At 44.6% G+C, this 14,925-nt stretch overlaps 1 protein-coding gene across 1 annotated transcript in view; it reads left to right on the forward strand.

Annotated features, from left to right (window-relative positions):
• The first annotated feature begins 246 nt into the window (after nt 1-246).
• Nucleotides 247-14,925, forward strand: part of iqgap1 (IQ motif containing GTPase activating protein 1) — a 60,043-nt gene continuing 45,364 nt past the window's right edge. The window contains exons 1-2 of the mRNA XM_052515967.1: nt 247-505; nt 3,024-3,126. Of these exons, the coding sequence (XP_052371927.1) occupies nt 460-505; nt 3,024-3,126 (149 nt within the window). The 5' untranslated portion in view covers nt 247-459. The remainder of the gene's footprint in view (nt 506-3,023; nt 3,127-14,925) is intronic.

A 14,925-nucleotide genomic window follows, 5' to 3' on the forward strand; every position in this document is an offset into this window, starting at 1 on the left:
CCCTTTACAATCTGTGAATTTATTTGGATTTTTACGAATTATCTTTGAAAGACAGGGTCCTGGAAAAGGGACGTTTCTTATTTTCTGAGTTTAATCAGTGTCGATGCGTAGCGTGCCTTTAGGGAGGTTATTTCAGTGCCTGTAGTAGGCAGCAGAGGGCGCTGCGCCTGCAGTTTCGCCGAGTGGCTGCTGATGGGCGTTTCCTCGAACGCATACTTTAGGATTTAGGAAGGAACACACACCCCAGTGACATCAGTTAGGTTTGAAGAAGAAAAAAAGTCTCAGCTCTCGACTCAAACCGTGCAGTGGAGCAACAAGGGGGCCGAGAGCGCCTTCCCGACTTTTTCAAATATATAGCCCGCAAAGAGAACTGGACGAAACTATAGGCTATCATCTCAACTACTATAACTTGACCTCGTCAACCCGGGGAGTGAGGATTATAACACTTATTCAGAGAATATGTCAACCTCAGACGAGGCAGACGGGCTTCGGCCGAGATATGGGTGTGAGTATCTAAAAACTTTTCCTGCTCGCTCACCTTGGGATCATATTTTACCTCCGTTTACATAAGTTTAACCATTTAATTGTTTTAATTAATACATTTTCACAGGCTTTTTCTTCGTTCTATCTATATTCACATGTTTGACTTTGGTTAGACTTTTGACAGCGTGGTAGGTAGGGTCTGACTTCCGCGTTTTCATCTACATCAGCTACAATATTGCAATTTTACGTGGCTACATCAAATTAAATTAGCCTACATTGAATTTGGTCAATGCAATCCGGGATCCTTGAGACGTCATTGAAGTAATAGAGTTTCAAATGGTTAGGTTTAGTCAAGGGTAAAGGTAGGGGTTAAGTTTTTAAGATAGGGACGTCTATGGTAGGATCCGTATAGCACCAACTCATTGAATTTTGACATGTTTGCATTTTTCACAGTAAAGGATAAGGCGCTACATTGTTCTTATAGGGAGGATGCAATAGTTGCGTGGTTTATCTGGTCGATTCATTAATTTATTGATGGTCTACTATAGTCTATTGATATGTGAACTAGTATCCATTGATCTTAATAAAAACACCTACGTTCGGATATTGTCTTTTTCAATTATATTTTATAAAATAATTATAGAATTTTTGTATTGGTTTACATTTGTGATTTTATGCACTTTGAAATGATTCTGTAATGAAAAGTTCTTTACAAATCTGATTTGTTTTTAATTTAATTTATTCGTTATTTTACCAGGTAAGTTGACTGAGAACACGTTCTCATTTACAGCAACGACCTGGGGAATAGTTACAGGGGAGAGGAGGGGGATGAATGAGCCAATTGTAAATTTGGGATTATTAGGTGACCGCGATGGTTTTGAGGGCCAGATTGGGAATTTAGCCAGGACACCAGGGTTAACACCCCTACTCTTACGATAAGTGCCATGGGATCTTTAATGACCTCAGAGTCAAGACACCCGTTTAACGTCCCATCCGAAAGACTGCACCCTACACAGGGCAGTGCCCAATCACTGCCCTGGGGTATTGGGATATTTTTTAGACCTGAGGAAAGAGTGCCTCCTACTGGCCCTCCAACACCACTTCCAGCAGCACCTGGTCTCCCATCCAGGAACTAGACTTTCCTGAGGCAGTCAGTAGCCTTGGCTTAAGTGGGAACCATACCACTGTACTTGCTGGCTTGTCAACTGCTTTCAAGATTACTGCCACTGTAAATTACCAAATTGTTTGATACATTTATTAGGCTAATAAATGAGATGAAGGCCTCTCAATAATAATAATTGTAATCATAGTCAGTAGAATAAAACCCCACAATAAAATCCTGGAAATTGTAAGTGCCAATTTTTAGACTTTCCCATTCTCTAATGGTCACGTAGCCTAGGTTATAATGAATATTCTCGTTATTCAGAAGGCCTAGACATCACCAGAAGGAGCCTGAAACAATTAGCTCTTGTAATGCGAGTGCTCATGCCCACTTTTTTTCTCTCCCTCCCAGATCTAAAAATATATTTCCAGCAACATTACCATGCAGGTCTCTTTAGCCTAGGCCAGTGGATCCCAACCAGGGGTACTTAGACCCTGCTGGTACTTGGCCTATCCACAGGGGCTACTTGAGTAGACTCATGAGACCATAGGTCTACTGGTAAAATGCACACGAGGGGGTACTTCAGGGGTACTCCTGGCCGAGAGAAATTCAGTTGGTGGTAGAGTAACAGAAAAAGGTTGGGAACCAGCGGTCTAGACCCTAGCCTAGACCACAGAACTGTGAGCTACGAGCTTTGTTTACCTGCAGAATAGGTTTGATTTATTACGGTCTCTTCAGAGTTCTTTGAAAGAATGCCCATGCATTTCATTTGGCCTATTTGCTGGATCACTTGGAAGTGATAAGAAAGACATTTTCCACAGAAATAAAAAATGTCAAATGCTGGAGATGTTTAAACAAAGTTTGCATAGGCTAGCCTACATTTACTTAGCCTACATTTACCTAGCCTACATTTACCTACTGTGTAGTGAGTGACTAAAGCTAAGTTGTCCTCCCTGATCAGTAACCCTTGAATCATCTCATTATGTGGAAGTGGCGGTGAGGCCAAGTTGTAACCAGACTGGGAGGGGATGGAGTAGCCTAGCGCTGAGAACAGTTCAACATGACAGCTGAGCTGAATCAGCCTGTCAATCAATCAACACATGATTTCTTGGGGCTGTTTACATCTTTATGATGGCGGCCAACACGACTATGTCAGTTGTGATATTCGGGATGGATGGGGCAGTCTTTACCCCTCTCATTCTGCATGTAGGAGAAGTCTGTCTCACTGTTCATTTGAAGGTTCTTGCATTTTATCTTGTTAATCGTCCCTACTTGTTTGTGTGTGTGTCTGCTAGTCCGTGTGTGTTTACTATAACTCTGAGTGTGAGCTAGACTCAGCTCAGTGTGTGTACTGTGTATGTTTGTAAATGGAGTGTTTCTTGTACAGCTATGCTGTTATGAGCGAGCTAGTATTCACCTAGTGAGTGTTGTTTTCCAGCCGTTCTGGATGGTGTCGAGCGACTCACAGCAGAGGAGATGGACGAGAGGAGGCAGCAGAACATGGCCTACGAATACCTCTGTCATCTCGAGGAGGCTAAACGGTAAGTGTTTTTCATTAGTTGGTAATTGCCTTTTCTTTTGGCTGGTATAAAATGAATAAAAGCAGACAAATAGAAATTGTGCCGGATATGTACCTGGGAAGACTTGAACCCGCAGTAGGAAAGGAAGGGAAATGGCTCTCACCACAGTCTGTGAAGGACAGAGAATGCAAATGGTCTGCCGTTGATCCACACTTCCAATGTGAGAGAATACAGAAGTGTTCTTAGGGAGTCTGGGGCCCTATAAAGAAACAGGGGCCCTGTTTTGTATTCTAGCTCCAGTGTTGCATCTCAGCTATTGCAATGGTGTTTGTTGTAATTGCTGTCATGGGCTTTACCTCAGTGTCATAACATGTGGGTGAACTGCTCCCTATCGGACTTCCGTGTTCAGACTTTAATTGCTTTATTCTTTTTTTGAGGAACAGATAGTTGGAATTGTCACATACTGCTGAGATCAACAATGTTTGGCAATGTGATCTTGAATAGAAAAGCTTAAGTGTTGTAGATTAAAACGAGGTTTAATGAGCGTCATGCAAGGTAAAAGTGTGTGTGTGTGAATATCCTTGTTAATTTCCAGCACCTGGACTGGAACCTGTTGTTCTGGCCTGGTAGTACAGATGTCAGTATTTTCTGAAACGTTGACTTCTGTAAGGTTAGACATGTTTTTATGTCCCTGTCAGCCATAGTGCTCCCTAGGTATCACATTTCATATAATTTTTGGACGGCCTTATTTGGTGGTCATTATCACTCTGTGTGTTAGCAACCCCTCTTGAGGTTGAGGTTTTTGTATGTGTGTTGAAACCTGCTTGCAATGCTGCAGTTTCCACATTGGATGTGCTGTTTCTCCCTGTATAACATGTGGTACCAGAACTAACATGCTATACTCATTCATTAATACCTGCTCACTGTCATGTGATGTTTGAAGTGTTTCATATTGTAGAATTATTGAAAAGTGTGTTTTGTCTGTTGTGGTGATCAGGCCTACAGGTTAATGATGCCTGAAGTAGCTAGTGGCCTAGGTTTTGAAAGGACTCTGACACACACCCATCCCCTAGGTCCCCCAGTGGACTCACACACTCAGAAGAGGAAGGAGTGAACGAGACAGGAAGTGACTAAGTCCCTGTTGAGTTTAGTATCTTCCGCTGTTGCCACAGAAACCCCTGGCCGTCATAGCAACGGGTTCCGGTGTGAGTGTTTGTTTGACTGTATGTTGTGAAGATAAAACAGCAGCTGTACGCTGGTCTGTTGGGTCTTCCTCCTCTCCTGTGTTTTACCACTGTCTACTAGTTCTCTAAACATGGCTTGACAAATATATTGCTGAAGAGGTGAGAAGAGCCTTATGTCAGGGCCTAGGTCCTATGTTAAGTCTACATACAGTGTTTTCCAAACACCTCTGAAGTTGTCTGTGGTTCTCATGCAGTTCTGTCCCTACAGTATCTTTAGCAGATGAGGTATCGCTAGCTGGTTAGCCTAGCACCAGAATGTTGTGCGGTGACGTCACCCTGCCTGAGAATGAAACAAAGACGATAGTTTGTTGTAGCGATTGATTAGAAGTTACAATGCTGCTAAGTGAGTGTGAATTGTGATGTTCTGTGAAGTGCAGAATGCCCTGCGTTGACTCCCAGGACAGAGACTGGACTTACTCTGTTATCTATAATGAGACTCCAGCTCCTGATAGGTAGGTGCTTGTTGTTGTACAGTGTCAGGCTGGGGAGATCATTGTGTTCCAAATGGCAACCCAGCCCATAGGGCTCTGGACAAAAGTAGTGCACTAATGTAGGGAATATGGTGCCATTTGGGACACTAATAGAGACAGCGAGAAAGTGAGTGTCAGGTGAAGGAGAGCGGCAGACAGGCAGACAGGTGAGAACTATTGGTGCAGCCTAATGCTTGTGAACTGCTCATGAAGGTGAGGAATGCTTCTGCTCATGAAGGTGATGTGTGGTATGATGGGAATGCTTCTGCTCATGAAGGTGATGTGTGGTATGACTGGAATGCTTCTGCTCATGAAGGTGATGTGTGTATGACGGAATGCTTCTGCTCATGAAGGTGATGTGTGGTATGACTGGAATGCTTCTGCTCATGAAGGTGATGTGTGGTATGACGGGAATGCTTCTGCTCATGAAGGTGATGTGTGGTATGATGGGAATGCTTCTGCTCATGAAGGTGATGTGTGGTATGACTGGAATGCTTCTGCTCATGAAGGTGATGTGTGGTATGACTGGAATGCTTCTGCTCATGAAGGTGATGTGTGGTATGACTGGAATGCTTCTGCTCATGAAGGTGATGTGTGGTATGATGGGAATGCTTCTGCTCATGAAGGTGATGTGTGGTATGATTGGAATGCTTCTGCTCATGAAGGTGATGTGTGGTATGATGGGAATGCTTCTGCTCATGAAGGTGATGTGTGGTATGACTGGAATGCTTCTGCTCATGAAGGTGATGTGTGGTATGACTGGAATGCTTCTGCTCATGAAGGTGATGTGTGGTATGACTGGAATGCTTCTGCTCATGAAGGTGATGTGTGGTATGAAGGTGATGCTTCTGTGAGGGTGATGGATGAATGCTTCTGCTCTGAGGGGAATGCTTCTGCTCATGAAGGTGATGTGTGGTATGATGGGAATGCTTCTGCTCATGAAGGTGATGTGTGGTATGACTGGAATGCTTCTGCTCATGAAGGTGATGTGTGGTATGACTGGAATGCTTCTGCTCATGAGGGTGATGTGTGGTATGACTGGAATGCTTCTGCTCATGAAGGTGATGTGTGGTATGATGGGAATGCTTCTGCTCATGAAGGTGATGTGTGGTATGACTGGAATGCTTCTGCTCATGAAGGTGATGTGTGGTATGACTGGAATGCTTCTGCTCATGAAGGTGATGTGTGGTATGACGGGAATGCTTCTGCTCATGAAGGTGATGTGTGGTATGACTGGAATGCTTCTCACACAGATATGAACACACTGTGTATGTGGACATGTGAGTAATTACTCTCCCTGTCTCTCTCTTTCTCTGTCATATATGCAAAAAAGGCCTTTGTGTTATCTATACCAGTCATTTCCATGCATTGCAGTGTTTAGTTCTATAGCTGTCACTTCTGCCTGTAGATTATGATGGTATCAGAGGAGATATTTGAATATTGCTCATCTCTCACTGACTATTTGAGGAATTTCCTAGGTGGCCAATGACTAATGACCAATAGCTGTAGACATACTGTGTGAGAAATAGGCCTACAGTTGCTGAAGTGAGGTTGCAGGTTGTTTGAAGCATTCAGGACTTTGATTCAGGACTACAGTACTACTGTTTGTTCTCTTTGTGACACAACAACCACGTGAACCTGTTTTTTCCTCTTCAACTTCTGTCTTCTCTTTAGTCTCGTTCTCTCCCTTTCTCTCTCTGTGGGAATGGTCTTTCCTACATGTTACTTATTGCTTTACACGAGAGGCTGGCTGAGCTTTCTCTGCCTCCAACTCAATCTGAAACTACACCAGGAGAAAGTAGTTAGCAGTCAGCTTCTAGGGTAAAGTGGTGAAGATGCTCTGTAAGAGGGTTCCCCTTGTGTTCCCCTTGGGTTCCCCTTGTGTTCCCCTTGTGTTCCCCTTGTGTTCCCCTTGTGTTCCCCTTGGGTATAAAGAAAAGAAGGCTGATGTACAACTTACTAACGTTAAGCAACTGAATGCATTCAACAGTAATGTCTTCCTCATTTAACCCAACCCCTCTGAATCAGAGAGGTGTGGCGGGATGCCTTAATCGCCGTCCATGTCATCGGCGCCCAGGGGGCGTGTGTTGTTGGTGGTTAACTGCCATGTTCAAGGGCAGAACAGCCTTGCTGGCTCTGGGATTTGAACAAGCAACCTTTTAGGTTACTGTCCTAATGCTCGTAACCAATGTTCTGACCACTAGGCAACCTGTGACCAGAATACCATCTCATTAGTTATGTTAGTCTGAATAGTCATGACAAATAGATACTTACAGTTGAACTGTACACATGCAACAATAACACAACTAAACTACATTGAACAAAAACCAAGCTAATTGAAATGTTCAGTTGTTTTTAAGGCTCCACCTACTACTTCCGCTCAGTGTGTTCAGTATTACTAGTGTCTGATTGTCCCATCCTGGTATGGGGACATGACACATCAGGTGGCAGTTGGAGGGTGGATGAAATGTGAAGACAACACCAGGTTCTGGTCTTCTCAGGTTTTGATTGAGTCGTGTTTACTAGGCACCAAATGGAAGAAAACGTCTTGGAACATTGAGGGATCAACATGGACTTGTCCAATAAGAAACAATCATTTTAGTTTTCTGTTTATAAATGTTTCTGTTGTGCACTAATGAACACAATAAACCAGCTCCTAACCCTGAATTGAAGAACTTCCCTCTGTCATCTTAAGCCTGTAAACTGGCCCTGTGAACAGACAGCCTAACACTTTCAGATGTTTTATTGTGTCCTGTTAGAATGTGGGAAAGTGTAAGATAAGGACCAGTTTGCCTTCCCCATTTAGTGTGTTTAGCCTACCCTTCCACCCTCTACATGTATCAGTAGTAGTTGTGGAGGAGGGGCCTACCTCTGTTTAACAGTTAAGGAGAGATGTGGATAGCTGGTACATGAGATTACTGAGAGATATACCTGACCTAGCAGCACAGACCAACGATGAACCAGAGAGATCATTCTGAGAGGGAGATCATTCCTTAGTACATCTCAGAACTATGTAGTGCTCTTAATCCTCCTCTCTTCACTACAGTATACTCACTTACCACCTTGTTTCTGTGTTATTTCTCTCAAGCCCCTGCTATTCATGGTATTTACGCTCCCCTCTGTGGTGACGAGTTGGTGCCTGGTGCTCGTACACAAAACGGGTGTTTCTTTTTTTTAAAGCGGAGTGAGAGCAGGACACACACACAGGTCCGCCAAACATGTCTTCCCATAACTCTTCTGAGGCAAGGTCCCATCTGTGTGTTGCATACTGCCCTCCTGCTGTTGACAAAGATGCACAAGTGGAGTCCAATGTACATAGGTCTTTGATACCATATGGATTTTAGAGGGTTAAATGTACCATCTTGCAGGCATGTACAAGAACATCAATACACACTATTGTATTATCTACTGCTATTTGGCTTTCATCTGCCAGTGTTTACATGTAATAACATACAGCTAACCACTAAGCAGCATGTTATGCTCTCATCAATATATTTTCAATTGTTTGTTTTAGTGAGTTGGTGTAAACCAACGGATTAATTTTAGATCCGCTGTCTGCTGTGAAATGCAGTAAATTCCCCAGGTCTCTGGCTGTTGCCATGAAGGAAGTCTACCGTGCTTAATGTCAATACTTTCTCACACACTCTGAAATTAGGGTTGTTCATTTAGGCACCAAACAGAAGTAAACACTCAAACAGGGAAGGGACTTATTTGACTTGTCCAATAAGAAATGCACATTTTTATAATGTTCCCTAATTAGTGCTGAGGGATTCACAAACGTTGGCTCAATAATTTGAATTCCATCTTATATATTAAAAAAATTGACTTTTTTTTTACCCAAACCGACCTCAAAAGTAACTAATCGCTCGGCACTATTTTAATTTTTAAAAATTTAACCAGGTAGACCAGTTGAACAACTTCTTCTCATTTACAACTGCTACCTGGTCAAGATAAAGGAAAGCAGTGCGACCAAAAACAGAGTTACACATGGAATAAACAAACGTACAGTCAATAACACAATAAATCTGTATACAGTGTGTGCAAATGAGGTAAGGCAATAAATAGGCCATAATGGTGAAGTAATTACAATTTCGGAATTAACACTGGAGTGATAGATGTAGAAATACTGGTGTGCAAAAGAGCAGCAAACAAGGGAAAAAAATAATAAAATATGGGGATGAGGTAGGTGGTTGGATGGGCTATTTACAGATGGCTGTGTGCAGCTGTAGCGATCGGTAAGCTGCTCTGACAGCCGACGCTTGTAGTTAGTGAGGGAGATGTCTCCAACTTGAGTGATAAGAAAAATGGTGTGCAATTTGCTCCAGTCATTGGCAGCAGAGAACTGGAAGGAAAGGCAGCCAAAGGAGGTGTTGGCTTTGAGGATGACCAGTGAAATATACCTGCTGGAGTGTGTGCTACGGGTGGGTGTTCCTATGGTGACCAGTGAGCTGAGAAGGCTTTTCCTAGCAAAGACTTATAGATGACCTGGATCCAGTGGGTTTGTTGACGAATATGTAGCGAGGGCCAGCCATCATACAGGTCGCAATGGTGGGTAGTACATGGGGCTTTGGTGACAACAGATGGCACTGTGATAGACTGCATCCAATTTGCTGAGTAGAGTATTGGAGGAAATTTTGTAAATGACATCACCAAAGTCAAGGATCAGCAGAATAGTCAGTTTTACGAGGGTATGTTTGGCAGCATGAGTGAAGGAGGCTTTGTTGCAAAATAGAGTTTACATTTACATTTAAGTCATTTAGCAGACACTCTTATCCAGAGCGACTTACAAATTGGTGCATTCACCTTATGACATCCAGTGGAACAGCCACTTTACAATAGTGCATCTAAATCTTTTAAGGGGGGGGGGTGAGAAGGATTACTTTATCCTATCCTAGGTATTCCTTAAAGAGGTGGGGTTTCAGGTGTCTCCGGAAGGTGGTGATTGACTCCGCTGTCCTGGCGTCGTGAGGGAGTGTGTTCCACCATTGGGGAGCCAGAGCAGCGAACAGTTTTGACTGGGCTGAGCGGGAACTGTACTTCCTCAGTGGTAGGGAGGCGAGCAGGCCAGAGGTGGATGAACGCAGTGCCCTTGTTTGGGTGTAGGGCCTGATCAGAGCCTGGAGGTACTGAGATGCCGTTCCCCTCACAGCTCCGTAGGCAAGCACCATGGTCTTGTAGCGGATGCGAGCTTCAACTGGAAGCCAGTGGAGAGAGCGGAGGAGCGGGGTGACGTGAGAGAACTTGGGAAGGTTGAACACCAAACGGGCTGCGGCGTTCTGGATGAGTTGTAGGGGTTTAATGGCACAGGCAGGGAGCCCAGCCAACAGCGAGTTGCAGTAATCCAGACGGGAGATGACAAGTGCCTGGATTAGGACCTGCGCCGCTTCCTGTGTGAGGCAGGGTCGTACTCTGCGGATGTTGTAGAGCATGAACCTACAGGAACGGGCCACTGCCTTGAGTTGATTCTAGATTTAACTTTGGAGTTTACACTCTAGCCAGACACCTAGGTATTTATAGTTGTCCACATTCTAAGAACTATCCCAAATGAACAGGACCCAGTGCTGCTCAGTCAGCCCAAGTTCCCCTTTACTGAAGCCATTTTCAAGTCATTTCCTGTTTCAGTCTTTTCCAGGCTGGAGTATAGCAGCTGCATGGAGAATGATGTAATCACTGGGTTGTTCTAGACAACAGAGCAGCAAGTAGAAGAATGCATCTAGGGCCTTGATGAAATCAAACTGTTTTGATAACCTAATGATGCCATATCTCCTCAGGTGATTGTTGTGATATCATGACAAATTGTATTGATTATTTCTGAAGTAATTTTTGCACAAAGTGCTATACAGAAACCCAGCCTAAAACCCCAAACAACAAGCGATGTAGAAGCACGGTGACCTGGAAGAAACTTAGATAGGTTCCAGGCTCTGAGGGGTGGCCAGTCCTCTTCTGTGTTGGGTGGAGATTATAGGAGTACATGGCCAGAGTACATTGTACATTTAGATTGTAATTTACCTGAGATTATAAACTGGCACAGTCAAAACATATTCAATGGTGGTGAAGACAGTTCTGCAGGCTCTAGTTTTATCGTGATTATTGTCCAGTCATATGGTCGAGTGCTGCAAGGAAAGACCTTGTTAAGCTGCATCTGGCACAGAACAGAGCGACACATCTTGCTCTTCATTGTAATCAGAGGGCTGATATAAATACTATGCTGCCAGTCTCTCTTGGCTAAGAGTTGAGAGACTGACTGCATCGCTTCTTCTGTTTCTAAGAAATGTGTTGAAAATCCCATTGTTTGCATAGTCAACTTACACACAGCTATGACACACACACACTTATCCAACCAGACATGTCACCAGGGGTCTTCTCACAGTCCCCAAATTGAGGAAAAAAAAGCGTGCAGTGTAACCTGGTTTGTTTAAACAAAGTGACACCTCATGGCACAACACCTCTCCTGTATTTGACCTAAATAGTTTGTGTGCATTGATGTGACCTACATATGTTCCTTTTTTAATGTACTTCTGTCCTTTAGCTGTTCTGGTCTATTTAATGTTCTGTATGATGTCATGTTCTGTGTGGACCCCAGCTTTGCAACAGTTAATGGGGATCCTAATAAAATACCATGATGTCATCAGGGGACTGTTGGGATATATCATGGTGATGTATTATTCTGACAGTCAAATTGAGGTCATAAATCCTTAGTCATTGTTCAGTAAAGGCAGTCTGTACATATAGCCACCACAAATATTAAACAATGGTCACATCCTAGTTTCATTTTTGCATTGTCAAATTTGAAGGTACAACAGTCATTTTCTATTGGCCCATAAATTAGAAGCTGCAACGTAGTCCTTTTTGAATGGCCCTTAAATTGTCTTTGTAGGAGAGCCGGCTCTGTTGGTCACCTGTGGGTGTCACTGGTTGCTTGGCAACAACAGGGAAAGCCTAACTGTTGTGATGACAGGTACTGACAGTGTCTGCCCTACATTATCTGCCTCCAAGGGAGAGATATGGAGGAACTGAGAGATGGTGAGAGGGAGAAGGGGACAGAGGGCAGGAGAAAAGAAACGAGTGAGGGAGGGGTCAGCACAGCAGTCTGTAGAAGCCTAAATGAGAGGGGGAGGGATCAGCACAGCAGTCTGTAGAAGCCTAAATGAGAGGGGGAGGGGTCAGCACAGCAGTCCTTAGAAGCCTAAATGAGAGGGGGAGGGGTCAGCACAGCAGTCCTTAGAACACTAGAAGTGACTTTTCCGGTTTAGATATCAGTTAGGGGGTAAACCTCAGCGCTTGAACAAGACATGTTGATAAGACCAGGAAGGGAGGTGTGAGCGATGGGGGTAGAGAGAGGGGGGTAGGGAGATGTTGCTACAAAGTGTGTATGATGGAGAAATGTGGTTTCATGATGTGACTGGTCTGTCCTTCCTCTTGCTTGATCAGCAAGCTTTGCCTTGTCTGGCCTCCTCCCCTGTTTTGAAAAGACACAGACACTGACACACGTAACAAGCGAGTAGGACATAGAAGTGTGTGTAGTATTCCTCTTGGCATTGATGGGTAGTCTGGCGTGAGTCAGGCAGGTTGAGCGGAGGGGAGATTTCAGACGAGACACTGACTGAATGGAGGAAATGCTTTGTCTCTTTGAACTGCTTTGATCTGGAGCGTGTGTGTGAGTTGTAAGTGTTTGAATGTGTGTCGTGTGTTGAATGTGTTTCCCAGTCACTAGCCTCCATGAGTCAGTCAGGTGTCATCTCTCTATCCTAACCAACAGCTGGAGGGGAGGGGTCGGTCGGGTCAGAAGGATTCCTATGTTGCAGCAAGGCATGTAATGGGCTATTTCGCTTCCTCTCTCTCTCTCTCCCCCCTCGCTCTCTCTCTCGCTTCCCGGGCTCCGACGACATGGACGTTGATTCAGGGAGCCCTCCACATCTCTGATTCAGAGGGGTTGGGTTAAATGCGGAAGACACATTTCAGTTGAATACATTCAGTTGTACAACTGACTAGGTATCCCCCTTTCGTTTTGCTCTCTCGTTCCATCTCGCTCGCTCTCCATCTCACTTTCTCTCTCTCGCATTCACTCTGGTGAATCACTGTGTAATTACTACAGGAACCTGGTGATAAAGGCCCACTGTGTGGGGCCATCCAAGTGGAAGAGATTGGGTTACTCACTGTAAAATTATTTGCACATAATTGAATAATATTCTCCTCCAGTTTCCCATCAAAATACAAAGAGAACAGACAGCTGGGAGGAAGAGGAGAGTGAATAGAGAAATGTTTCTAGACCTCCACAACATTGTTCTATAACTAGATAAGGAGCACCATGGATTTGCCTTTTCCTCCCATCTCAGCCCTCTAGAAACATACCTGTACACACAGACACACGTCAAGTGTGTAGACATTGTGCAGAAAGGAACTGGTCATTCAGATCAGTGATTTCATTAAGATAGGAGACAAGGGGTCACAGCCTGATCAAATCATACGGATGGAAGGATGGATCTTCGAAGTGTTGGAACTGAGCCTGCAGCCTGATCGGATCAAAGGGAAGCATTAATTAAAGCAAGAAGGGAAGAAAGGATGCACTTTTGAAGTATTGGAATGGCACCGGCGGCCTGCTCTGCTCATAGTGTAAGTCGCTCTGGATAAGAGCGTCTGCTAAATTACTTAAATGTAAATGTAATAGTGGCTATCATCCTGCTTGTGTTTGGAAACAGGCTGCGAGGCAGAATGTGTGTGTTTGTGGTCTGCTGCTCTGGAAGAAACACTGGTGTAAAGTTTCCCCTACGTACAGTTCTAGAATCATCTTCAATTCTCCCAATCCTAATATTACCATTAGTGGGGAAAATGCTAAACTGTCCCAGGATCAGCGTCTAGGGGCAACTTAATCCTGGGAGAGAGGAAGGATGGAGGGAGTATGCTCTAGGGATTCTCCATAGCCACAGCAGCTAGTGCTACAGACTGTACCTGTCACCTGACTCAAATGGGGGAGGTACTAGTAACTTTCTTCCAGCAAGGTTCCAGCATCTTTGTTGGATGCGTAGCCAGGCCTGCACAATGCAGCTTTCCTCAGCACAGCTTTAGTATTGTGGTGTGAAAACAGTATTAAAGGGGACTGGCTAGGCTAACAGCTAGCGCTGCTATAGTGTCCAGTAGAGGCCAGCCCCCCTGCTCTCACACTTCCTGGTGGTGTACATCAGGAAGCTTCCCACAGCACAGAGGTCAGGGGTCAATCCAATAGGAAGAGACTGCTACCTGACGACTGTCTCCTCAGGAAGACATACAGATTGTAGAGAAACACTGACTGTTTTCGGTACAGTGGAGGCTGGTGGAAGAAGACATTGAAAGACCATTTCATTGTAATGAATAATTTGTTTAATACTGTTCCATTGAATCTATTCCAGACATTACAATGAGTCTGATTTAAAGTGACACCAGCCTCCACTGTTGCAGTGTTACCCTGTTGAAGACCGAGAGAAGACATGCTAGATAAAATAGTTCTAGTATTTAATAATAGGCCAGCCTCCAATGTTATCTCTCTGCATTCCTGACAACACTGCCATATTTCAGGTTGACATTTTATCTCTGGAAAATTGCTTGTGTGTCATGTTCACAACTTTGACATTTCTTCTGGCATCTCTCCTGCGTGTGGAATTCAATTGTCATTGACATTCTGCAGTCCCATTCATAGGTGTGTGTTTGCTCTGGTCTGGCCCCTGTGCCTCTAAAATACCCGTTAGTATGGCACCTTATATGAAGCCTTTCACTGAGGAGGAGTTGTTCCCCTCTGCCCACCACAGCCCTGTTACCTGTGGCCTGGCCACACTGGGCCTGTGTTGGGAGACCCAGAGTCATGACTTACTGGGAGGGAGGAGTTGTTCCCCTCTGCCCACCACAGCCCTGTTACCTGTGGCCTGGCCACACTGGGCCTGTGTTGGGAGACCCAGAGTCATGACTTACTGGGAGGGAGGAGTTGTTCCCCTCTGCCCACCACAGCCCTGTTACCTGTGGCCTGGCCACACTGGGCCTGTGTTGGGAGACCCAGAGTCATGACTTACTGGGAGGGAGGAGTTGTTCCCCTCTGCCCACCACAGCCCTGTTACCTGTGGCCTGGCCACACTGGG

Source organism: Oncorhynchus keta, unplaced genomic scaffold, assembly GCF_023373465.1.
Source record: "Oncorhynchus keta strain PuntledgeMale-10-30-2019 unplaced genomic scaffold, Oket_V2 Un_scaffold_3531_pilon_pilon, whole genome shotgun sequence".
Classification (NCBI taxonomy): Eukaryota; Metazoa; Chordata; class Actinopteri; order Salmoniformes; family Salmonidae; genus Oncorhynchus; species Oncorhynchus keta.